Genomic DNA, 25,989 nt, shown 5'->3' with positions numbered 1-25,989 from the left:
AAGACACTGTGCTGTTGCACGCTAGGCCTGTGCATAAAACTGTAGACAGGACATAAATTATGTGTGCCCAACGGGACGCCGGGGCTGTCTCAGATTAAAGGCCTTTGGATTTCCTTAAAACAGAGTCTTTAGATTGCTTAAAGGTTCAACAAAGTTCTTTGTTATTGAAAACAAACAGGTATTTCAAGGCTTTCTTAACAGTCTATTGGCTCTCTCTCAATCTTGTCCACAGGGAACAGGCACTATCTTCATAACTGTAACTAATGGGGAAATCCTTAACTTCTAATCTGGGCAGTCTGTCTTTGCCTCTGATGGTGTGGAGCCCCTACACCCGGTACCAACTGCTTCTGGCTTCTGCGAGTGACCCTTACCAAGCAGAACTTTGTAGACTTCCAGGGGAAAAAGAACTCAGGTTTCCGTGGTGGCTGACTGAAGTCCCTCAGCAAAGGAGCTGTAAGGCTGTATGATCCTTGACCAAGCTATGGGACCTTTCTCCCCGGCCAAGCTGTGGGGCTGTATATCCCTGGCAAAGCTGTAGAAGACGAAGCTTTCTACAGGAGCTCTTAGTTTTATGTCCTGCATGTAAGGCTTCTCTGTGTGGACTGAACCCAAACTGACTCCTATTCCCTCCAAAACCCAAAAGGGGGCGGGACCAGGGAACCTAACTATAATTGACAGGTGGCTTGCCCTATGATTGCAGCCAAAAGAAGCCACCTATCTGCAGAGTCCCTGAAACTTGGGACTATAACAAACATTAAATGCAAAGCAAACAAAATTTGAGCTCCTGATACAGCTGTACCTGCACAGACACAAGTGTAACTCTATCAAGTCTGAGCCCAGAAACAGATAAAGGCCCTCCCTCCATCCCCACTGCCATTGTCCTGGCCTCAAAGGGAGAGGAGGAGACACAACTGTAATTCCATCAAGCCTGAGCCTAGAAACAAACAAAAGGAGCTCCCTCCATGCCAACTGCCACTGTCCTGTCCTCCGAGGTAAAGAAAAGGAGGCGGCATTGCTCTGCCATACCTATATACAGAAACGGATACAGGCCCTCCCTTCATGCCAACTGCCACTGCCTTGGTCTTGGAAAACGAGAAGAAGAAGCAGGCATTGTTCCATCAGGCCTAGGCTCAGGAGCAGATGAAAGATTCCGTCTCCCTCCCAACTGCCACAGCCCTGATCTCAGAGGGAGAGGAGAAGACGTAGGTATAGCACCCTCAATTATTAATTTATTATTTATTTTATTTACTGCTTTTATATCCTACCTTTCTCACCCTGAAGGGGACTCAGGGCGGCTCACAAAAAAGGCACAATTCGATACCACATATACATACATAGGATAAAATCAAACATATACATTAAAACTAAATAATTAAAGCATTTAAATCTTTAAAAAAATAATTAAAATCAAATCTAAGTTCAGAAACAAACAAAAGCCCTCTCTTCATTCCAACTGCCACTGCCCTGACCTGGAAAGGGGAAAGGAGGAGAAAGGCACAGCTCCATGGTGTCTGGATTTAGAAGCAGAGGAAAGGACCTCCCTCCCATCCAACTGCCACTGCCCTGGCCTTTATCAAGCCTAAGCTCAGAAACTGCCACTGTCCTGAGCCTCCATCCATCCAAACTGCCACTGCCTTGTCCTGGACTCCTTCAAACCTAAGCCAAGAAACAGATAAAGGCCCTCCATCCATCCCAACTGCCACTGCCCTGACCTGGAAAGGAGACAGGAAGAGGGCAACTCCATTGTGCCTGGTTTCAGAGGCAGGGACTGGCCCTTCCTCCATCTCAATTGCCACTGCGCTGGCCTCATTCAAGCCTAATCCCAGAAACAGATAAAGGCCTTCAATCTATCCCAACTGCCACTGCCCTGACCTAGAAAGGAGAGGGGCAGAGGGCAACTTTATTGTGTCTGGGTTTGGAAGCAGAGGAAAGGCGCTCCTTCCCAACTGCCACTGTCCTGGCCTCCTTCAAGCCTAATCCTAGAAACCATCCCAACTGCCGCTGCCCTGAACTAGAATGGAGAAAGGAAGAGGGCAACTCCATTGTGCCTGGGTTTGAGAACATAGGAAAGACCCTCCCTCTTTCCCAACTGCCACTTCCCAGACCTCCACCAAACCTAAGCCCTGAAACAGACAAAAGCCCCCCCCCCAACTGCCACTGCCTTGGTCTTGAAGGAAGAGAAGAAGCAGCAGGCTTCGGCCCATGAAATTATATTCTTTGGTTCAAATATTATCCATTTTCTTTCTGTTGTGGTTGGAAGAAAGGAAGGCGGGATGCTGTTACATATCAAATCTGCAGATGGCCTCAAGCTTTGAAGGAAAGCGCCAAGAATAATAGTAACAGAAACCCTTTATAATTAGTCTTGAAAGCCTCTCTCTATTTATCAATATGATGGATTGATTAATTCACTAAATTGAGGGTTTCAAGTGGAAAGCTTAATAGGATTTTTAGGGCCGAGAACAGCAAGAATGATGGACCGCTTGGATTGATTTTTGAAAGCTTCCATAGTCTCATGCTTTCCAGCTTTTAAAGGGTGCGTCTACACTGTGGAACTGAAGCAATCTGATGTCACTTGAATGCTATGGGATCCTGGGAGTTGTAGTTCAGAGAGGGGCTTAAAAGTGCATTAATTCTACAGTGTTTATGCATACTTGGCCATTTCTCCGTCGGAAGCGGCTGCTGTGCTCACTCTCCATTAGACCAAAAACAATATGGGTTTGCGCTTCCTTTTCTTGTTTATGTGGAAAGTGGAATTCTGGGCTGGGTTCAGCGCCTCTTCGTACCCTTTCCTTGGCGTAGAGAGACGCTGCGGTATCATTTTAATCAGCTGCTGATTGATTAAACGGTAAAGAGCTGAGACAGTTAATCAAGGGGTTTGCGGGGAAGGCTTTTGTGCCTCTGAAGTCTCGGCGGCCGTGAAATTGGAAGAAATGGGCGTATTTGCAAGAGGCGAAGGAGACCAAAAAGCCAAAGGCCCCCAAGTAATTTGGGGAAAACAATGGGCTGCTAATTGCAAAGGAACCCGCAAAGGGAAGAATCTGCTTCTGCAATGACCCTAAACGGCATTGGGGGACGCCCAAGTGCTGCCACGTTTAATTGAAGCACAAAATTACTTTCCGGCGAGGACCAGACATTGAGAAGAGTTTCCATAATCTAAACATTAGGAAGAACTGCACCGGGACTGTGGCGCAGCTGCATTAAGATCAGGTCATGAGTTCGAAGCCAGCCCGGGTCGGAGTGAGCTTCCAACCATTTTGTGTAGCTTGCTGTCAACCTTTGCAGCCCAAAAGACAGTTGCATCTTTCAAGTAGGAAATTTAGGTACCGCGTATGCCGGGAGGCTAATTTAACTAATTTACCACGCCATAAAAATCTCCAGCAAGCATGCAAAGAATAAGGAAATACTTCATCAGTGTCACAAATGGACGGTGAAGCGACAGCTCCCCTGGTGGCCAGAATACCCTCATTAAAAAAAGCTGGAATGTTAAGTAGCCTCTGAGTGTCTGTCTATATATGTTGTGTGTCTATGGCATTGAATGTTTCCCATGTATATGTACTGTTGGGGTTCAGCCTGTGTGTAAACTTGAACATGACTCTCTGATTGTATTTCCTGATGCCCATGTGAATTCTGAGGCCAATTTAGATGATGATGGGTTGAGTAGTGAAAATCCTACAGCCTTGGAACATACTTTCTGAGCCAAGCAGAGACGGTTCACTCCCTTTTCCTCCCAGTTTTAGCTCCCCAGAGAATCAGGCACCTGGCCTGCCTCATGAGGATAGGAGGGGGCAGATTTGGCAGAGTCGGGGAGAAGCCCAATGTTTACGCAGGTCAGCAGATTGAAAGAAATCCAAACAAAATCTTCAGGCGTGTCTCGCAATAGATTTCTTGGCCTTAAATATGACTGTTTTGAATACAGCTTCAGACCAGGCATCATTCCAGTTTCATGTGCCAGCGTTTGCAGGTCTCCTGATTCAAGTAGCCTTGTTCCTCGGAGGTTTTCTAGATGTCCTAGTGATTTGCTAACAGCTTCCAGGTTTTAGCAGTTTTTCTGTGGGTTTCATGATCTTGTTTATGGACATTTCTTGTTGCTGATTTTTACTGTGGCTTTTTACTTTTGCATTTTTCCTCTATTTTGTATTCATCTTTTATCAATAAAAAAGGATTGTTTCCTGAAGCCAAGTGTAGTGGATTGTTGTCTGAGGGTCCAGTTTCCTGCTCTGGGTTGCAACATGTACATTGTAATCCGCCCTGATGTCGCAACTCAGGGTAGTTTTCACCTTACTCAAGACACTAGCACACACCAAGGCTGTAGTTTTGTAGTTTATTGAGAAAAAGCAAAATCAAAACAGAGAAATAAAGATGCAAAAGTTCAATAGGCAAAACAGAGTCTTAAATGCAAAGATTCCCAAGATCCACAGGCAAATAACATGAAGCATAATCCCTTAGCAATGGTCAAACAAGAGTCCATGGCAAACAGGTAAAATCAGGAACAGAATCCCATTCTCCAAGAAGCCAGAAGCGTTCTGCAAAAGCCAAGGCAATTCCACAGAAGTTAACAGGTAAGAAGCAACATTGGACTGACAAGAAATGCCTGTCAGCTACATCATTAAATAAGCTTCCCTGACATGAAAGCATTGCGTTGACCTTTGGCTTCATGCTTGCTAGCAAGGCGTGTGCTTCTGCGAACCCTTAATTGTAAACGGTCCTGTCTGCTCATTAATTCACCATTATCTTCAAACTCTGGGAACCGAAAGGAGTCTCCACCTGCACTTGTGGGATTTCACTGTCTCTATCTAAAGGTACATTCCTTTCCCCGGGGAACAGGCTTGCTGTTTCTTCTTCAGAAGGCACACTATCAGCCCCGTCTGGAGCATGTACAGGAATCTGCAACCCATCAGCCTCCTCGTCATCCTGCAAAAGTCCGGCTCAGGCTGACATACAGACCTGTTGGTCCCAGGATTTCTGCCTCCGTTGTCCAGACTTGATGCTTTGTTCTGAGAATTAGAGGCTCTCAAGATGGCTGCCTTGGGACTCCTGCTGAAAACTGTCAGTTCTTTTAAAACCCACGAGATGCAGATATACAGATATACAGAAATTCAGTTATGCAGACCACTGCAAAAGTGCAGTTCTCTGTGCAGACCAGAGTAACTGTGCTCTCCACACGCTTCATAAAGTTTCTGGCACACAAACAAATTTTATGGGGTAGGACTACTTCTGTCTAAGTCAGCACTACACAATGAAACAGGAACACACACTTTTAAGCCAGGAACGGAACTTTGTCATTATCTATGATTTTTAGAACCTGGCTGCCTGGCAGATTGAGTAGCCATGAAGTTTCCAAAGTCATTCAGTGAGGAGTATATGCATAGAGGTAGCTTGGCTGTTGTTGCCTAGAGACATCCTCTGTTTATGTCAGACTACATGCCATTGAAACCCACCAGCATGCGGACAATTTCAGCAGATTTGGCTGTGTACTTGTGGCATCAAACAAAAGGTGATACATGGCTGTTCCTGGTTGTATATCTTGTGAAAAGATATACAACATCGACTGCAGGGGGGAGGGGGGGGACAACTTTGAATATCCTTCAATATTTAAGAGATGTGCCAGGGCTCGATTCTATGCAACCACGGGAGTTGTAGTTTTACAACATTTGGCCTTCTCTGCCAAAGGAGTGCTGGTGCCTCACCAAGTTACAACTCTCACAATTCCATAGCATTGAACCAGGGCAGTAAAAGTGGTGTCAAACTAGATCAATTCTACAGTGTCGATGAGCTCTAAGTCGGTTGCAAGAGATTTCTGCTGAGAATTGGAGATGCCCCATCATCAACTGCAAATAACAGGATTCCATAGGAAGCGTGGCAATGAAAGTGGTGCCAAATTGCATTAAATCTTCAGTGTAGATGCACTCAGAGTCAACTTTGCATGACCTTTGAATGGCACGGCGGGGGGGGGGGGGGGGGGACAGATGCTTGCTTGCCGCATGTCTCTTTCCGCTGTCCCTTTCATTAAACAAGGAGAAAACTCTGAAATTAGAGGACTCTGGGATGTACCTACCACTTTGTGGCAAAGGGCAAGATTCCCAAAGGAATCAATACGGGAGTTGGCGGCCTTTTGGGATTTCATGGGGCAGGGATGGGAACCATGCTGCCCTGCCCAACTACAGGTCCCAGCAGCCCTGATGAAGCCGAGCATGACCCCCCCTCCCAATAAGAGATAGTAACTTATAGTTCTGCAAAGGGCAAGGGCACCAGACTGCACAATAGGGGTTGAGTCTTGGTCAATTTGCAAAGACACTAACAACAGCAAGGACCCCATGAGGCTTTCAGGGAGCAGAGTGGTCCCTGGGCTCCAGCCCATGGAAGGAGTTACAGTTTTCCAAGGACCATGGGACCGGCTTCCATCCCAGTGCTGCAGGGCTTTGTGTTTTGGCCCAGTGGAAGTCCATAGACTCATTATGGTGGCTTTTTGATTTCTGCCACATTCCTGGACTTCACTCTCTTCAAGGACTCGCTTTCTACCCATGAACTTCCTTCAAGACAACTTATGAATTCATGTTGTGTCATGATATCGTTTGCATTTTATTATTGCTATTATTAATTCCTTTCTGGGGACCTGGATGGGAAGGTACCTGCATATGATTCCCCTGTGTATAATCTCTATGTGATTTCTATGTTTCCTTGTGTTCCTGACCCTAACCTGACCCTTTGCCCCATTCTCCTCCTAAAGAAATATGTAAGGGGATCACCTGGCCTTCAGGAACAAACGCCATTCGCGATTAAGAAACCCCCCAGCCAAAGACACTCTTGCATGGATAATAGGATTCTTATTTCTAACTTCGGAGACGGCCCATTAGAGTAAGAATTGTTTGGCAAAGTCCTTGTCACTCTTCAAGTAAGATAAGGGAAAATCTTCCCCTCTGTTTCTGTTTGCCTTCCATTGATAACATGCACCCCAGGCTGCCCTCATTGTTCTCCTGTCTCACAGCCAGGAAGGATCTGGATATTTTTACACATGTTGATTCACAACACTCAAAACACAATAGGTCAGCCCTGCTTGAGCTTTTTGCCTCACAGGCCACATGGCATTTCCTTTTTTAAAGACTCATTCACAGATTCCTTTGTGTTCTATCGTCCCGCCTCCCTCTCTCCTGATTTGCTGTCGCCGCCAGGTGGCAGAGGTCTCCCCATTGGATCCTTAGGGCCACTGGAGCTTCCTGATTGGTCCAGAGGCGCCGGGGGTGGGAGGGCCACCTCCCAGCTGTTTGCCCATTGTCCAATCATGGCGGAGGGCGACAGGGAGGCTGGGGTGGGAAGTTTGAACTCTGCAACTTTGAATTTATTATAAATATGACTGTATTGGTGTATTCTCCTCATGCTTAGCTTTGGTGAATGATTGCAGCTCTGCATCTTTTTCAGCTGAATCGCATTAAACCTCGATGGCCTTTCTTTAACTTGGTGAGACCTTCCATTGGGAAATCAGGGAAAAATATTGGGTGCTTCTCTGGCTCGCCAAGGAAAAAGAACTCTTTGATGAGTCTAATTGGTCTCTGCCTCCTGGCAAAGACCCCTAAATTCCAGCTCTAGATCACTGACTTGAATCTGGTTGTGTTGTTTTGATGTTGTGAGCTTTACATGTTGGTCAATAGATACAAGGGAAACAACAACAATAACGTGTGTCAAAGGCTTTCATGGCCGGAATCACTGGGTTGCTGTGGTTTTTCAGGCTGCAAGGCCATGTTGGCCACGGTGGTCCACGCTCTGGTTGCATCCTGAATAGATTACTGCAAAGCACTCTATGTGGGGTTGCCTTTGAAGACTGTTCGGAGACTTCAATTAGTCCAATGGGCAGCAGCCAGATTACTCACCGGAGCGCCATACAGGGAGCACACTACCCCCCTTTATGTCAGCTCCACTGGCTGCCGGTCCACCTCCGAGCACAATTCAAAGTGCTGGTCTTGGCCTATAAAACCCTTTACAGCTCTGGCCCAGCTTACTTGTCCAAACATATCTCCCAGGTTTAAGCGGATGAGGGGGGAAATGAAAGGTCCTAAGGCTGTTAGGAATTGTGGGTGTTGAAGTCCAAAACACCCAGAAGGCTGAAGTTTGCCCATGCCTGGTTTAATCAAACCGAAACATAATGCTGGCTTATGAAATGGCATATGCCTTCATATACGTGCCTTTCTGGGTGTATCTATATCTATATATATCTAAATATCTGCATGAGAACAGAATGGTTTGCCTCCCACTCACTTCTATCTGGTGAGAAACCTAGGGCTGGAAAACTCACACATAACAACTCACGCTAAGCAATTTATTTTTAAAAGGTAGTGATTTCCCACAAGGCAGAGACTCAGCTGGATCTTAAATGTAAGTGATGAAGACGAGAAATGAGAAGAAGACTCGGGGTGCATCTGCACTGTAGAATTGATGCAGTTTGATACCACTTTGACTCCTGTGGCTCAATGCGATGGCATCCTTGGAGTTGCAGCTTGCAAGATCCCTGCCAAAAAGCCCTGGTGCCCTCACCAAATTACAACTCCCAGGATCCTCTTGCATCCAGCCATGGCAATTAAAGTGGTGTCAAACAACATTAATTCTTCAGTGTAGATAGATGTACCTTCAGCCAGCCAGATGGACAATTTGGGAATTTGGAGTGTGGTTTTAAATATATTTTAACATTTGTTACACATTTGCTCTGTTTTTAATTGTTTCAGGTTTGCTGTTCATCACTTTGGATTCCTTATATCAGGAGAAAGGCAGGTTACAACACAATACAATACAATACAATACAATACGATACAATACAATATCTATTCACATTTAATAAAACTGAAAATATGTACATGTGTATGTGGCTGAGGGTGCCCACTTCCACAGACAGGCTCCCACTTTAACCCACAGTGCCGAGGAGCCACCACAAGCCCTCCAAGGACATTTCAGGTTATAGCGAGTGCCGTGAACATGTAGCCCAACCCCTGCCAATCTCCTCCCCAAACACCATACTGCCCACCACCCAAGGAATACTTTCATTCAGGTACCATTTCATCCTAGATTTTACATGAAGCAATCCGTTGACTCGTGGATACGGAGCCCCGAGGGGTTTCCATATCCGCGGTTTAAGGGAACACAGTTTCGGCCTCCCCGGGATGCGAAAATCGCATCCCAGGAGGGCCAGCAGCCCGGGAGAAGAAAAGTTTATTGAAAGAGACATCCCAGTGTTTCTTATTCTCTCAGTTAGTGTGGGATTTGCATGATCCCACCCACTGTCTCTCCCTTAACCCTTTCCTATTCTTTTAAATTTTGTCTGCACAGCAAAAAAAGCAGACTCCACATGTTGGAAGTTGTAATTCACCCTGCATCCAGTCAGAGCACTGTGACCCCCACTGACAATAGACCTGAACCCCCAGGACCAAAGAAAAATACTGCAGAGGTCTGGGAGGAATTCACTTTTATTTATAGCCATTATAGGTACTGGGATTTATAGTTCACCTGCAATCAAAGAGTACTCTGGACCCCACCAACAATGGCCCTGGACCTAACTTGGCACATAGAACCTCCATGACCAGCAAAAAATACAGGAGGGCTTTCGGGGAAATTCACCTTGATTTATAGGAATTATAGTTCACCTACATCTAGAGCAGCATTTCTCAACCTGGGGGTCGGGACCCCTGGAGGGGTCGCCAAGGACCACCAGAAAGCACAGTATTTTCTGTTCGTCGTGGAGGTTTTGTGTAGGAAGTTTGGCCCAATTCTATCATTGGTGGAGTTCAGAATGCTCTTTGATTGTAGGTGAACTATAAATCCCAGCAACTACAACTCCCAAATGTCAAGGTCTATTTTACCCAAACTCCACCAGTGTTCACATTTGGGTATATTGAGTATCCATGCCAAGTTTGGTCCAGATCCATCATTGTCCATCCAGTGCTCTCTGGATATAGGTGAACTACAACTCCAAAACTCAATGCCCACCAAACCCTGCCAGTATTTTCTGTTGGTCATGGGAGTACTGTGAGCCATGTTTGGTTCAGTTCCATCGTTGGTGGAGTCCAGAATGCTCTTTGGTTGTAGGTGGACTACAAATCCCAGCAACTACAACTCCCAAATGACAAAATTAATCTCCCCCAACCCCACCAGTATTCAAATTTTGGCGTATTGGGTATATGTGCCAAATTTGCTCCAGTGAATGAAAAAACATCCTGCATATCAGATATTTACATTACGATTCATAAGAGTAGCAAAATTACAGTAATGATGTAGCAACAGAAATAATGTTGTGGTTGGGGGTCACCACAACACGAGGAACTGTATTAAGGGGTCATGGCATTAGGAAGATTGAGAAACGCCGATCTAGAGAGCACTATGAATGCAAACATTGATGGATCTGCACCAAATTTGGCACACATGCTCAATATGCTGAAATTTGAATACTAGTCGGTTTGGGGTGGAATTGACCTTGACATTTGTTAATTTTAGGTACTGGGATTTGTAGTTCACCTATAATTAATGAGCACTTTGAACTCCACCAAAGTTGGAATCGGACCAAACTTGGGACAAGAGTTCCCATGGCCAGCAAAAAATACTGGAGGTCTTTGAGGAAAATTTGGCTTGATTTGGGGGAGTTGTAGTTCACCTACATCCAGAGAGCACTGTGAACCCAAACACCAATGGATCTGGACCAAACTTGACACACATATCTGATACACCCTATTATTATTATTATTATTATTATTATTATTATTATTATTATTTTACTGACACAAAAACAGTATGTCATAGCAAATTATACACACACACACACATACACTTCCCAAGCATCTAGGACTGTGTGATGTATTATTATTATTATTATTATTATTATTATATAATACAACACATTGCAATATAATATAAGATGGGCTGGGAAAATAATATATCATACATCATTACAATATATTATAATATAATATAAAATAATATGGGATGGGATAATATGGGATGGAATAATATAATATAGAATAATATAATATGGGATGAAATAATATCGTATCATATATATATATCATTTCATATTATATTTACTGGCATATCATATATTATATCCTTACATATTATAATATAATTTAAGATGGGGTAGGATAATAATATCATATTGTAAATTGTATTATACATCATTTCATACCACAATATAAAAGAAGATGGGATGGGATTAAAATATATAAATCATATCATATATCATTTCATGTAATATAAAATGGGGTGGGATAATAATATCATATTGTAAATCATATCACAAATCCTTTCATATTATATCATATCATAATATAAGATGGGATGGGAGAATAATACATTGTGCACAGTATTTTGCATAGAAGAATTCCTGTGTTCTCTTTCCCCCTCTAGTGGAGGGTTGAGGTCACTGCAGAGGGAACAGCTGTAGCCACGCCCCGCTGCTTGCTGTTTTGCATATTGCTTACATCACGTCTCCCCGCCCTCTCCCTTCCTGTGATTGGACGGCACAGTTGTCTGTTTACGGCGAGAGGTAAGATGGCGGCTGCCAAGGAGAAGGGGGGAGTGCTGTTGTGGGAAGGCGAATTTCACCATGTTTTCAACGGATTTTTAGGAAATTGAGGTTAGAGAAACCCTTCTCTCCAAACTGGGAGCAGCTGAGAAAGGAGGGAGCCTTGAAATGGTTGGTTTTATTAATTTTTTCCCCCAGTAAAAAGATTGCTGTGCCTTAGAGTTGGCTGTTTCAGGCTCATGGGCTTTGTAGTTCCCAGAAATGTGTGACTTATATTTACTATCCCATCCCATTGATATTATTATCAATTATATTATATTGTCTTTATTTATTCTCTACTTTTATCTCTGGAAAAAAATCAACTTATATCCCCATACCACTTCCACTTCTTCCACTTCCATACAATGCATGGAAGTGGAAGAAGACAACAGAATAGGAAGGACAAGAGACCTCTTCCAGAAAATTAGAAACATTGGAGGTAAATTTCAGGCAAAAATTGGTATGATAAGAAACAAAGATGGCAGGGACCTAACAGAAGCTGAAGAAATCAAGAGAAGGTGGCGAGACTATACAGAAGATCTGTATAGGAAGGATAATAATATTGAGGATAGTTATGACGGTGTGATGAATGAATTAGAACCAGACATCCTGAGGAGTGAGGTTGAATGGGCCTTAAGAAGCATTGCTAACAACAAGGCAGCAGGAGACGACGGGATCCCAGCTGAACTGTTTAAAATCTTAAAAGATGATGCTGTCAAGGTGATGCATGCCATATGCCAGCAAATATGGAAAACACAAGAATGGCCATCAGACTGGAAAAAATCAACTTATATCCCCATACCAAAAAAGGGAAATGCGAAAGACTGCTCAAACTTCCGTACAGTGGCCCTTATTTCTCATCATGCCAGTAAGGTAGTGCTCAAAATCCTGCAAGGAAGACTCCAGCAATACATGGAGCGAGAGTTGCCAGATGTTCAAGCTGGGTTTAGAAAAGGCAGAGGAACGAGAGACCAGATTGCAAATATCCACTGAATAATGGAGAAAGGCAGGGAGTTTCAGAAAAACATCTACTTCTGCTTCATTGACTATTCTAAAGCCTTTGACTGTGTGGATTATAATAAATTGTGGCAAGTTCTTGGTGGGATGGGCATCCCAAACCACCTTGTCTCTCTCCTGAGGAATCTGTACAAGGACCAAGTAGCAACAGTAAGAACTGACCACGGAACAACAGACTGGTTCAAGATTGGGAAAGGCGTACGGCAAGGCTGCATCCTCTCACCCAACCTTTTTAACTTGTATGCAGAACACATCATGCGATGTGCGGGGCTGGATGAATGCACAGCTGGGTGAAAATTGCTGGAAGAAACATTAACAACCTCAGATATGCAGATGACACCACTCTGATGGCCGAAAGCGAGGAGGAGCTGAGGAGCCTTCTAATCAAGGTGAAAGAAGAAAGCGCAAAAGCTGAGTTGCAGCTAAACATAAAAAAAACCCAAGATTATGGCAACAAGAATGATTGACAACTGGGAAATAGAGGGAGAACATGTGGAGGCCGTGACAGACTTTGCATTTCTAGGCGCAAAGATTACTGCAGATGCAAACTGTGGCCAGGAAATCAGAAGACGCTTACTTCTTGGGAGGAGAGCAATGTCCAATCTCGATAAAATAGTAAAGAGTAGAGACATCAGACTGGCAACAAAGATCCGCCTAGTCAAAGCCATGGTATTCCCTGTAGTAACCTACGGATGTGAGAGCTGGACCTTAGGGAAGGCTGAGCGAAGGAAGATAGATGCTTTTGAGCTGTGGTGTTGGAGGAAAGTTCTGAGAGTGCCTTGGACCGCGAGAAGATCCAACCAGTCCATCCTCCAGGAAATAAAGCCCGGCTGCTCATTGGAGGGAAGGATACTAGAGACAAAGTTGAAGTACTTTGGCCACATCATGAGGAGACAGCAAAGCCTAGAGAAGACAATTATGCTGGGGAAAGTGGAAGGTAAAAGGAAGAGGGGCCGACTAAGGGCAAGATGGATGGATGGCATCCTTGAAGTGACTGGACTGACCTTGAAAGGGCTGGGTGTGGTGACGGCTGACAGGGATCTCTGGCGTGGGCTGGTCCATGAGGTCACGAAGAGTCGGAGACGACTGAACGAATGAACAACAACAACTTTTATCTCTCACAGCATCTCAAAACGTTTTAGAAAACTATTTTAACTGCTTTTCAGTGAATTTTAGTGTTTATATTTATTGTCTGTTGTCTATAATATATGGAGCCCAAGGTGGCATGATGAGTTAAACCGCTGAACTTCTGAACTTGCTGACCGAAAGGTCAGTGGTTCGAATCCGGGAAGTGGGGTGAGCTCCCGCTGTTAGGCCCAGCTTCTGCAGGAAGGTAACAGCACTCCAAGCAGTCGTGCTGGCCACATGATCTTGGAGGTGTCTATGGACAACGCTGGCTCTTAGAAATGGAGATGAGCACCAAACCCCAGAGTCGGACACGACTAGACTTAAAGTCAGGGGAAAACCTTTATCTTTACCTGTAATATTCATACATTTATTTATCTTGTTTTTATTTGAGTCGATGTTTACCCCACTTTCCTCCCGCACCAAGGCGAAACTCAAAGCAGCTAAGAGTGCAAGAAGAACATACAAAGTAAAAATAAAAATAGATGAAAACCCGGTCAATCCCTTATAACCTGGCCTGTGGGGTCCCTCAGGGTTCGGTTCTGCCCCCCATACTGCTTCAAGGCATGAAGGCATGATCATCAAGTTTGCAGACGACACCAAATTGGGAGGGATAGCCAATACTTCAGAGGACAGGAGCAGGATTCAAAACGATCTTGACAGATTAGAAAGATGGGCCGAAACTAACAAAATGAAGTTCAACAGGGACAAATGCAAGATACTCCACTTTGGCAGGAAAAACGAAATTCAAAGATACTGGCTCGAGGGCAGTAAGTGTGAAAAAGATCTTGGAGTCCTCATGGACAAGTTAAACATGAGCCAACAATGTCATGTGGCAGCAAAAAAAGCCAATGGGATTTTGGCCTGCACCAATAGGTGCATAGTGTCTAAATCAGTGGTTCTCAATCTGTGGGTCCCCAGATGTTTTGGCCTTCAACTCCCAGAAATCCTAACAGCTGGTAAACTGGCTGGAATTTCTGGGAGTTGTTGGCCAAAAGACCTGGGGATCCACAGGTTGAGAACCACTGGACTAGATCTAGGGAAGTAATGCTCCCCCTCTATTCTGCCTTGGTTAGTCCACACCAGGAATACTGTGTGCTATTCAAGCTTGCTAAATGCAACATTCACACTTGCTTTAAGCAGACAAGGGTACTTTCTCTCAACCTGGATATTATTCCACAGATATATTTATTTATTTTACAGCTTTTATATTTACAGCATTTATATTCCACTCTTCTCACCCCACAGGGGACTCAGGGCGGATTACAGTGTACACATATATAGCAAACATTCAATGCCAATTTTTGACATACAAACATATACAGACATACACTATTTAACTTTTTTCTGGCCGCCAGGGGAGCTGTCGCTTTCATCGTCCATCTGCGACGCTGATGAAGCACTTCCGCATTCCCTGCATGCTTCCCCGCTGGAATGCTTTGCTGGAGTCTTCCTTATGGCCTCGTAAATTAGTTAATTTAGCCTCCCCACACTTTAAGGTGGTACCTTATTTTCCTACTTGACAGATGCAACTGTCTTTCGGGTTGCAACGGTCAACAACAGGCTACACACAATTGGTTAGAAACCTACTCCAACCCGGGCTGGCTTCGAACTCATGACCTTTTTGGTCAGAGTGATCTTAATGCAGCCAACACTCAGCCAGCTGCGCCGCAATCCCGGTGCATACACACACACACTCCACTTACTTCGCTGCCAACAGAATATCTGAGGATGCCATTGTCCACAGATGTAGGCGAAACGTCAGGAGAGAATGCTGCTGGAACATGGCCATGCAGCCCGAAAATCTCACAGCAATCCAGTGATTCCATCCAAGAAAGCCTTCAATAACAGAACAGAACATTTCTCTTTTTTACATAAATCCCTGCCATTGAAATTCAGCATTGAAGGCCTTGCCAGAACGAAATGCTCATTCTGATTTACATTCTCCCGAGGTTTTGCAGCATCCCCGTGAAATGGGAAATAGCAGGTCCCTTTTGTGTGGTTTTTGGGTTGTGTTGAGATTTCTATTGGGAGGCATTGAGAGCGCAGTTGAGGAGGAAGAGCTTGGCTCACTTCTTTGTTTATGAGTTCAGAGCCCCCAGAGGAAGACAAAATGTGGGTGAAAGACAAAGATTTGTGTAGAGAACCATCTTTCTTCCTCCGATCTCATGTTTTTGTAAGGTTTAATCAGTCTGGTTAATTGCTTGGGATTAGGGAGACTCAGGTGGGACCCAGATTTGGCCCTGTATCCTCATCGCATCCTCCTAATTTTTGAAAATAATTACTAAAAAGGTATCCAAACACCCTTGGAGGACAATTCTTCTGAGGCTGAGAGAATCCAAGGGAAACTTATGAAATAAGTACCATAACAGTCCTTAAAATTATTGTATAACATAAAGGAATAGACAAGGAAGAACAAGGAGGAACAAACATATATCTTTGTGATGACAAGGTGGATGAGAAGGATTCCATTAGGTCAGGCCTGGACAAACTTGGGCCCTCTAGGTGTCTTTGGACTTCAACTCTCACAATTCCTAACAGCCTGTAGGCTTTTAGGAATTGTGGGAGTTGAAGTCCAAAACACCTAGAGGGCCCAAGTTTGCCCAGCCCTGCATTAGGTTGTATATGATGATGTTGGACCATAGTGAAGAAACAGTATCTGTGTTGCAGGGGATAAAATAATCTTTTATGCCTGAAGGTTTGGAGATTTACGCATCATAGCTCATGTCTCTTCTGCGGCAGGACCTGTAGCTGCTCCTCGTACTTGTAACATTTAGATGAGATGGTATTCCCAAGGAGGGCAATTGAAAATGGCTTCCTCCCCGGGATGCGGCAAGAAGGACTCCTGTTGCTCCCACCGGATGGCAGTGCCCAGCGTTCACCAGACTCTGGACGAGATGGATTTTGAGAGAGGTAAGAAGGGCTTCTCTTGTGGGTCGGCGTCAGAGTGAGGCAGGGACAACGACACAAATGTAGGTCAAATTATCTTCCTCCTGTGCTTAGCCTACCTGGGAAATAAAAATCAACAATATCCAGGGTTCCTTTTTTGGGCAAGTGGGCTTATTAAAAAAGACCCTCCTCATAAATGCACACCAGAGTAACTTATTAGCAGCAGCGTGACCCAGCACCAGTAGGCCAAAGTGATAAAAAGAATTAAAACACACAGACTAATGTTATCTCTTCCATAGGAGGATTTTCTTTGTAGTGAGATAATGTGGTTGCACTATTTACACGAACAAGGTTTCTGTGACACAAATAAAGTTCAACCTTCACACTGGAGATTCACACATGAGGCGTTCTCATGCCGAGGCGTTCTCATGCCAAGGCCTACCTCACACAGAGGCTTCTCTCACAAACTGAGGCTTACCTCACACGATGAGATCTTCTCACAGACTGAGACCTTTCTCCCACTGAGGCAGACTAATGCTGAGACCTATTCTCCCACTGAGATGTCTTCTCACACAGAGAGGCTGCTCTCACACTGAGATCTATCTCTGACTGAGATCTCTCTATAAGCTAAGGTGCATGAATAGGTTTTTAAAAGCTTTGTAAAGGTGAGAGAGGGGTCCATTTTTAGTTCTTTAGGGAGGGAATTTCAGAGGTGGGGAGTTATCAGCAGCGAAGGTCCCCTCTCATTCTCACCAGCTGAGCTTGAAAGTGGGGTGGGACTGAGAGTAGGGCCTCCTCCGCTGATCGCGGAGTACGGGATGGTCTGTATAGGGAGATGCAGTTGGACAAATAGCCTGGATCCAAACTATTTAGGGCTTTGTAAGTAAAGACCAGCACTTTATATTTGGCCTGGAAGCGTACCAGGAACCAGTGGAGCCGCTGCAGCATGGGAGTCATCCTCCCTTCCACAAACACCAGTATCACCTTCCGTTCATGTCCCAGCATTATTTCCAATTTTAACTTAACATTTGGCCTTCCCACTGTTTTTAATTATGTGTTGTTTTATTGATAATGTTGTTTATCTTATTGTCTATGTGTTTTATTGCTTGTATTGTTGTCATTATTGTTTGTACTGTTGTGTTTGGGCTTGGCCTCATGTAAGCCGCACCGAATCCCTTGGGGAGATGGTAGCGGGGTACAAATAAAGTGTTGTTGTTGTTGTTGTTGTTGTTATTATTATTATTATTATTATTATTATTATTATTATAGTATACGGTGCTCTGGTTAGCAATCTGGTTGCCAATCTCTGCACCAATTGCAGCTTCTGAATTGTCTTCAAAGGCAGCCCCATGTAGAAAGCATTGCAGTAATCCAGGTGGGATGTAACTTAGGTATGGACTACCATGGCGTTTCAAGGTACGGGTGCAACTGGTGCACAAGTTTTAACTGTGCAAAGGTACTCCTGGCCACCGCCGAAACTTGGGATTCCAGGGTCAGTGATGAGTCCAGGATCACGCCCAGGCTGCGGACAAGAATCTTCAGGGGGAGTGCGACCCCGTCCAACACAAATTGAAATCCCACACCCTGATCCACCTTCTGACTGGCCAGTAGTGCCTCTGTCTTACCTGGATTTAGTTTCATCTTGTTGGTCCTGACCCAGTCCATCACTGATGACAGGCACCGGTTCAGGACCAGAACAGCATCCTTGGCATTTGGTGGAAAGGAGAGGTAGAGTTGGGTGTCATCTGCATAAATTTGGCACCAAACTCTACAATTCTGGATGATCTCTCCCAGCTGCTTCAATGAAATGTTGAACATCGTGGAGGACAAATTAGAGCCCTGAGGGACCCCATAGGTGACAGGCCATAGAGTCGAACAGGAGTCCCCCAGCTCCACCATCTCAGTTCGCCCATCCAGGAAGTGCCGGAGCCAGTGTCCCCAAGGCTCATCCCAGAAAGGCAGCCTAGAAGGATACTATGGTCGATGATATCAAAAGCCACCGAGAGATCCAGGAGAACCAGCAGTGACACTCTCACCCTGTCTAGCTCTCTTGGTAGATCATCCATCAAGGTGACCAGTGCCCTTTCAGTCCTGTAGCCAGGCCTGAAACCAGATTGAAATGGATCCAGATAATTGGTTTCATCCAAGAAACTTTGGAGTCGTGAGGCCACCATCCTCTCCAGAACCTTGCCCAGGAAGGGGAGATTTGACACTGGCATGGAGTTGTTGAGATAAGTGGGATCCAGTGCTGGTTTCTTTAGTAGTGGTCTTACAACAGCTTCCTTGAAACTAATTGGCATTTTGCCCACTGCCCCACTGGGGGCGCCATTTGTTGTTACATAGACATATGTAATCGGATAACTTGGTGTTGGGACCCAAGTCTATGCACAATATTCATTGCCATTTCCTACACTAATATGGAGTGGGATTAATCAGAAACAGTGGTTTAATCAAACGTTTCCTTTATGTGTAGGGATTTGGTGTGCTGCTCTGAACGGAGACCTCGAGAAGGTCAAACGGCACGTCCTGAATCATGGAAACCCCAGTGAGCCCGATGCCTTTGGATATACAGCTTTGGTAGGCTGACCTTTATGGCCTCTTTGGCCAGATTTTGCCAGTGGGAGTCAATCAGACTACCACAAGCTAGTGCCCCTGTCTGCTTCAGGAAGGGAAAATCTTTGCTGTGATGTTGGATTATGAGCACATGTATGAATCCAACATAGATATCCATGGGAGAACATATAGGAAGTCTAATTCCTACATTGGCAAATAAGACCAATGTCATGAAAACACCTGGGCCCTCCAGGTGTTTTGGACTTCAACTCCCAGAATTCCTAACAGCTGGCAGGTTATTAGGAATTGTGGAAGTTGAAGTCCAAAACACCTGGAGGGTCCAAGTTGGCCCTTTCCTGATGTATAGGCAGATATATTTTGGAGTTGACTAAAGGACAGCTCTTCTCTGCCAGGTCAGAGAAATGAAGATATACCTCCATTAACTTAAGTGGATGCATCCCTGTTCATTATTTCTTTATTGGAGAATTTGGTAACCAAAGGTAGAAACAACATGAAAAGGAAAGGGATACACCACAAAAAGAAGAGCAGGTCCATAGGGCTTCTGTGCAAAATAATATACAATTTGAAACCAAATACAGACACCATTCTATCATCTGGAATGAGTTGCAAAAGGCCAGGGTAGTCGAGTGGGCCTAAATGTCTTAAGGGGGCTGGGCCAAGAACAGAGCAGAACAATGTAGGGCTGGGGAGATGGAGAGGGTTCCGCTCTGTAGCTAACCTGTACGGTTCTGTTCTGTGCTTTAAAAATGTTTAAGACTATTAACTCACCTGCCGTATGTGAGGTTTGCTCAGTGATACGGTTTTTGTCAGCAAGGAACCTGCCTGCTGCAGAAATTCATCGACAGATTTATGAAGTGTACGGTGATACTGTTATGAGTGAAAGCAAAGTGCATAAGTGGGTACGACAATTCAAAGATGGCTGTGACAACGTCCATGATGAGGACTGCTCCGGTCGCCGTTCTTTGATTACAGACGATTTTGTGGCTTCAGTTGAAGCGAGGATTCGTGCGAACAGGCGCTTCACAATAACAGGTCTCTCAAATTTCCTGACGTGTCGAGATCAATGCTTTACAACATTGTTTCTGAACACCTAAAGTTTAGGAAACTGTGCTCCCGTTGGGTCCCGAACCTCCTAACAGAGGACCACAAAAACCAAAGATTTGAGTGTGCGATCAAATCAAATCGTCTGTAATCAAAGAAGGGCGACCGGAGCGGTCCTCATCATGGACATTGTCACGGCCATCTTTGAATTGTCGTACCCACTTACGCACTTTGCTTTCACTCATAACAGTATCACCGTTCTTAACTATGTGTTGTTTATAAGTTGGATGTTTGGAACTTAGGGACGGCCTGTACTTGAGAAAAATAATGTTCTAGGTCTTTGTGTTTTTCTGCCTTGCAGCACTACGCCAGCCGCCATGGGCATTATGACGTCTGCCGTTTCCTCCTGGAGAGGGGAGCCCTTTGCGATGCCCAGACCCATGGTGGGGCCACGGCACTCCACCGCGCGGCTTACTGCGGCCACATGGATGTTGCCAAGCTTCTGCTGTCCCATGGGGCCAACCCGGGTGCCACAGACGATGAGGGGAAGACCTGCTTGCACAAGGTCTAGGCAAAGAACAGTGCTGTTGCCTTTCCTTGAATTCATTCCTGGGGTGGTTATCCCCAGAGTCATGTCATTTAGACCAGACATGGGCAAACTTTGGCCCTCCAGGAGTTTTGGACCTTAACCCCCACTCCCAATTGTGGGGGTTAAAGTCCAAAAGGGCCAAAGTTTGCCCATGGCTGCTCTAGTCTAACTGGTATTTTTGTGGAAAAATTGTGGAGTTAAAATCAAGCTCACAACAGTAAAACACTGGAGACAAGTGATTTATTCCTTCTTTCCGTAATCCTAAAAGATAGTTCTAAAGTTTTCCTGCATAAACCTCCTGTATATATATCGGCCCCAGCTCCCATCCGCCCCCAGGTGAGCAAACACTGTTCCCATAGACTGTTATCTGCAGTTTCAATTTCCCTCAGAAAACAGATGTCTTATCTAGACTACCTTCCCCAACTGTACTCAGCTTCCACCCACACCTCCCTTCTTCAATAACAGAGAACTGAAGCAGCCAATCCCGGGCTGATACGGCGATCCTGATGTCTATAGTTTCAATTTTCTATTAGTTAGAACAGTGGTTCTCAACCTGGGGTCCCCAGATGTTTTTGGCCTACAATTCCCAGAAATCCCAGCCAGTTTACCAGCTGTTAGGATTTCTGGGAGTTGAAGGCCAAAAACATCTGGGAACCCCAGGTTGAGAACCACTGAGTTAGAATGTTAACTTGTGGTACCAGTTCTAATCCGGCGAATTTTAAGTACCGCCACACAGAACTTGACAACATTATAGATTGTAACAGATTTGGTATTTGAAAGCATCAGGGTGGTGTAATATGGTCCTGAGCGCCCCAGATGTTTATATAGCAATGGTGAGAGGAGTCTACTTTAAACGTCTCTGTAAAACAGGCATTGGTGGAGCACATGTTCAGTTGTTTCTATATGTTCAGATTCACAGGGACAGAGTCTCTCTGGAGTACAGCAGATGGGAGGGTTTGACATTGTGCCAGGGTAAAGGCCCTCTGATGGTTGAGTACCTCAAGATCTGTTAGATATGCCATAGGTTTCATTGACAAAAAAGGTGTTAGGGAAAACTACCCTAAAATATCAGAGCATCCAAAAACATATACAGGATACTTAAAATTGAGCATCAGCAAAGCGTGAAGTGTTGTGTGATGTGGCTGTAAAGAATTCATAGCTTAGTCAGGCAACGATGCAGAGTCCAATCTTAAAACGTCACAAAAGGTTTCTTTACAATAATAAAGAACTGGTAAAGAACTGGGTCTGAGCTACTCTAACACCCATTTCTTCAAAGGAGGCAAAAATCATCAAGCACTACATCTCTCTGACACACACAAGCAGAGAGAGATCTCAAAGCACACAGCACATAGTCTCCATACTAAAGAGTAAGAAAGCAGAAGTCAGATTCAAATAAGCTTGCAGTAGAAAAGACCCTGGGGGGGTCGCGAGGTGGTTTCAGAGGGGTCGCCAAAGACCATCAGAAAACACATATTTTTGATGGTTTTGGAATACCTTTGGTATAGTCACTTGGGTTCACAGTGCTCTCTGGATGTAGGTGAACTACATCTCCCCTAAATCACAGTAAATTCGTCCCAGATCCCCCCAGTATATTCTGTTGGTCATGGGGATCTCTGTGTGGGAAGTATGGCCCAATTCTATTGTTGCTTGGATTCAGAATGCTCTTTCATTGTAGGTCAACTATAAATCCCAGCAAATACAAGTCCCAAATGTCCCGTCTATTTTCCCCAAACTCCACCAATGTTAACTTTTGGGCATATTTTTATAAATCTGTATTGATCGTCATGAATTATTTCCGGTATTATTTCCTTCATTCTGTTTGCTAAAATTTTAGTAAATATTTTGTAGTCCACATTACAAAGGGATATTGGTCTATAAGAGTTAGGATCAGTTTCATCCTTATTTGGTTTTAAGATTGTATGCATTTCGGAGGATTGCCAGGAATTTGGCACTTTTTGCCTCTCCATTATTTCATTAAATAGTATAAATAGGTTCGGTGTGATTTCCTCTTTGAATATTTTATAAAAGTTTGTTGTGAAGCCATCTGGCCCAGGTGATGAGTTTGCTTTTAGGCTTTCTATCGCTTTTCCAATTTCTGAGTTAGTTATTGTGCTATTTAGATTGGTTTGTGACAGTGAATTTATGATTTTTTCCAAGAGGCCATCTCATTTGATTAATTCTTTGCCTTCGTAAAGTTTTTCATAGTAGCTAGCCATGATCTCCCTGATTTCCTTATCTGATGATCTCAGATGTCCTCTATCATCTTTTAGCTTGTCCTATATGGCAAAATTTTGTTGATTGTTGGGATGTATTAAAAAAAAACATTTGGGCATATTGGGGATTTATGCCAAGTTTGGTCGAGATCCATCATTGTTGGGAGTCCACAGTGCTCTCTGGATGTAGGTGAACTATAAATGCCAGAAACTCAAGGTCAATGCCCGACAAATCCTTCCAGTATTTTTTGTTGGCCATGGGAGTTCAATTCCATTGTTGGTTGAGTTCAGAATGCTCTTTGATTGTAGGTGAATTATAAATTCCAGCAACTGCAACTCCCAAATGACAAAATCAACCCCCCGCCCCCAACCTCATCAGTGTTGAAATTTTGGCATATTGGGTATTTGTGCCAAATTTGGTCAGGTAAATTAAAATCCATCCTACATATCAGATATTTACATTACAATTCATAAGAATAGCAAAATTCCACTTATGAAAATGCAACGAAAACAATTTTATGGTTAGGTGGTCACCACAACGTGAGGAACTGCATTAAGATGTCGCGGCATCAGGAAGGTTGAGAACCACTGATCTAGCACTTTGGCTTGATCGTATCGCATACTGAGTAAGCCTTTCCCTCTCTTGCTCTAGGCAGCTGAGAATGGACACCGTGAGGTCTGCCACCTTCTTCTGGAGCACAGCGCAGGGCTGAGGCAGGTGCGGGACAAGAGCCTTCGGCGCCCCTGTGACCTGGTTCCAGACCAGAAGGAAGACCTGAGGAAACAGCTTTCTGAACAATGAATTGTTTGCTGATGGTTCAAGAAACCAGGCTGTTCTTTGAGGCCTCTGTTTCTCAACTCTGGCATCCTCCAGACGTTTAGCACTCCCTTTCCTAGGTTCCCTTGCCACTAGTTTTGCTGGCTGGAGTTTTACATCAAAAATGACAGGAGGGCCAAAGCTAGAGAACTATTGTCATAGGGAACAGACTTCATACCATTTATGTGCTTGTTGTCTTCCAGTATTGCAACACAGCAACTGGAAACCAAATCTGCTTTTTGTTCTGTTTTGTTTGGAACAAGGCTAGGCGTCTTTTGCCCCTTTGGATGTTGTTGAACTGCAGCTCCCATTGGCCATCCCCAGAAGAGCCTAGAGTCATGCTGAAGGGCCTGAGAATTCCTAAAGAGAACATTTTAATCAAATCCTCCAAAGTCAAAAGCACAACAGGGAGGGAACAACTGCATTTCTTATTTGGGTGGAGAGTGCCTGTGGCTTCCAGCCCCTTTGCTTGCCCTGACTCTCCATTAGTACTCCAGAGGACAGGAGCAAAATTCAAAACGATCTTGACAGATTAGAGAGATGAATGGCCAAAACTAACAAAATGAAGTTCAACAGTGACAAATGCAAGATACTCCACTTAGGCAGAAAAAACTAAATGCAAAGATACAGAATGGAGGACGCATGGCTCGAGAGCAGTCCGTGTGAAAAAGATCTTGGAGTCCTCGTGGACAACAAGTTAAACATGAGCCAACAATATGATGTGGCAGCAAAAAAAGCCAATGGGATTTTGGCCTGCATCAATAGGAGCATAGTGTCTAGATCTAGGGAAGTCATGCTACCCCTCTATTCTGCCTTGGTTAGGCCACACCTGGAATGTCGTGTCCAATTCTGGGCACCACAATTGAAGACAGATATTGACAAGCTGGAATGTGTCCAGAGGGCGACTAAAATGATCAAAGGTCTGGAGAACAAGCCCTATGAAGAGCGGCTTAAGGAGCCGGGCATGTTTAGCCTGAAGAAGAGAAGGCTGAGAGGAGATATGATAGCTGTGTATAAATATGTGAGGAAGCCACAGGAAGGAGGGAGCAAGTTGTTTTCTGCTTCCCTGGAAACTAGGATGTGGAACAATGGCTTCAAACTACAAGAAAGGATATTCCATCTGAACATGAGGAAGAACTTCCTGACTGTGAGAGCCGTTCAGCGGTGGAACTCTCTGCCCCGGAGTGTGATGGAGGCTCCTTCTTTGGAAGCATTTAAGCAGAGGCTGGATGGCCATCTGTCAGGGGTGATCTGAATGCAATATTCCTGCATCTCAGCAAGGGGTTGGACTGGATGGCCCATGAGGTCTCTTCCAACTCTAGGATTCTATGATTCCCTTGGAAATCGCATGAGTCTTGGTGAAGACCACTCCAAAATACTTAGTGGAAAGGCTTCAGGATCGGAAAAAGAAGCATCCCAGGAGACTGAAAAGGGCTCCTCCCTATTTCCTGTAGTGCTGAGTTTGCAGCCATTCATTATTTTTCCCAAGAAAGGATGAACTGCGCGATGGTAGAAACCAGAGGAGGCCATGACAGAGTGGCAATGGCATCTCTCACATTGGGGAGTTGCAGCAGGTGAGTGAACACTTCTTCCTGGTCTGGCAGATGATATAATCCTGTAATGGTATCCCCTTTATCGCACGGAGGGATCTTGGTGCATCATCCTGGTCAGCCGTAAAGGGGATCTTGTTCATCTCTCTCCACTGCTCCATCTTTTGCACATCGACCTCTGAAGGATAAAGTGCCACTAAGTCAGTGTTTCTCAACCAGGGGATCATGACCCCTGGGGGGGAGTCACGAGGGGGTTTCAAAGTAGTCACCAAAGACCATCAGAAAACATATTTCTGATGGTCTTAGGAACCCATTTAGCAGAGAAGGCTGAAGATCTCTCTGCCTGTCCTTCTCTTCCCTTTTGGAAACAGAGGTGAATCCTCCCACCAAAAGCCCTCCTCAAGCTTTGATTGGCTGGCTTCTCAGCCATGGGGAGGGCTGTTGCTGAGACTTCAAGTGGTGGAGGAAAGAGCAAACATGCTCGGCACATGGCAGCATGTTATGCATGTGCGGGCAAGGGAGAGTGTGCAAAGCTGGAGGGAGGCTCGCAGTAGCGAGTCCCTTCAAGGCATGGGAGGTCTGTGTGGGAAGTTTGACCCAATTTTATCATTGGTGGGGTTCCAAATGCTCTTTGATTG

At 44.7% G+C, this 25,989-nt stretch overlaps 1 protein-coding gene across 3 annotated transcripts; it reads left to right on the top strand.

Moving 5' to 3' along the window:
* Positions 1-11,455: 11,455 nt before the first annotated feature.
* On the top strand, positions 11,456-24,087 carry ANKRD39 (ankyrin repeat domain 39). 3 transcript variants are annotated; one of them, XM_060787195.2, is made up of 5 exons: positions 11,456-11,518; positions 16,421-16,591; positions 19,041-19,144; positions 20,544-20,747; positions 23,637-24,087. In XM_060787195.2, the coding sequence occupies exons 2-5, from the start codon at positions 16,456-16,458 to the stop codon at positions 23,784-23,786; spliced, it is 594 nt and encodes a 197-aa protein (XP_060643178.2). In that variant the 5' UTR covers positions 11,456-11,518; positions 16,421-16,455; the 3' UTR covers positions 23,787-24,087. The 3 variants fall into 3 exon arrangements, with proteins under 3 accessions (XP_060643178.2, XP_060643177.2, XP_060643176.2); XM_060787194.2 differs by having other exon boundaries at positions 11,511-11,608; XM_060787193.2 differs by having other exon boundaries at positions 11,511-11,668.
* The last annotated feature ends 1,902 nt before the right edge of the window (positions 24,088-25,989 follow it).

This window comes from Anolis sagrei, chromosome 7 (genome assembly GCF_037176765.1).
Source record: "Anolis sagrei isolate rAnoSag1 chromosome 7, rAnoSag1.mat, whole genome shotgun sequence".
NCBI lineage: Eukaryota > Metazoa > Chordata > Lepidosauria > Squamata > Dactyloidae > Anolis > Anolis sagrei.
This window is presented reverse-complemented; position numbering and strand designations above follow the sequence as displayed.

What these genes read in the sequence shown, in the direction of transcription:
- ANKRD39 (XM_060787195.2), top strand. Translation starts at nt 16,456, where the DNA reads ATGAGATGGTATTCCCAAGGAGGGCAATTGAAAATGGCTTCCTCCCCG. An exon ending in CGAGATGGATTTTGAGAGAG is followed by an intron (nt 16,592 to 19,040) that starts GTAAGAAGGGCT and finishes CTTTATGTGTAG; the next exon opens with GGATTTGGTGTGCTGCTCTG. An exon ending in CCTTTGGATATACAGCTTTG is followed by an intron (nt 19,145 to 20,543) that starts GTAGGCTGACCT and finishes TCTGCCTTGCAG; the next exon opens with CACTACGCCAGCCGCCATGG.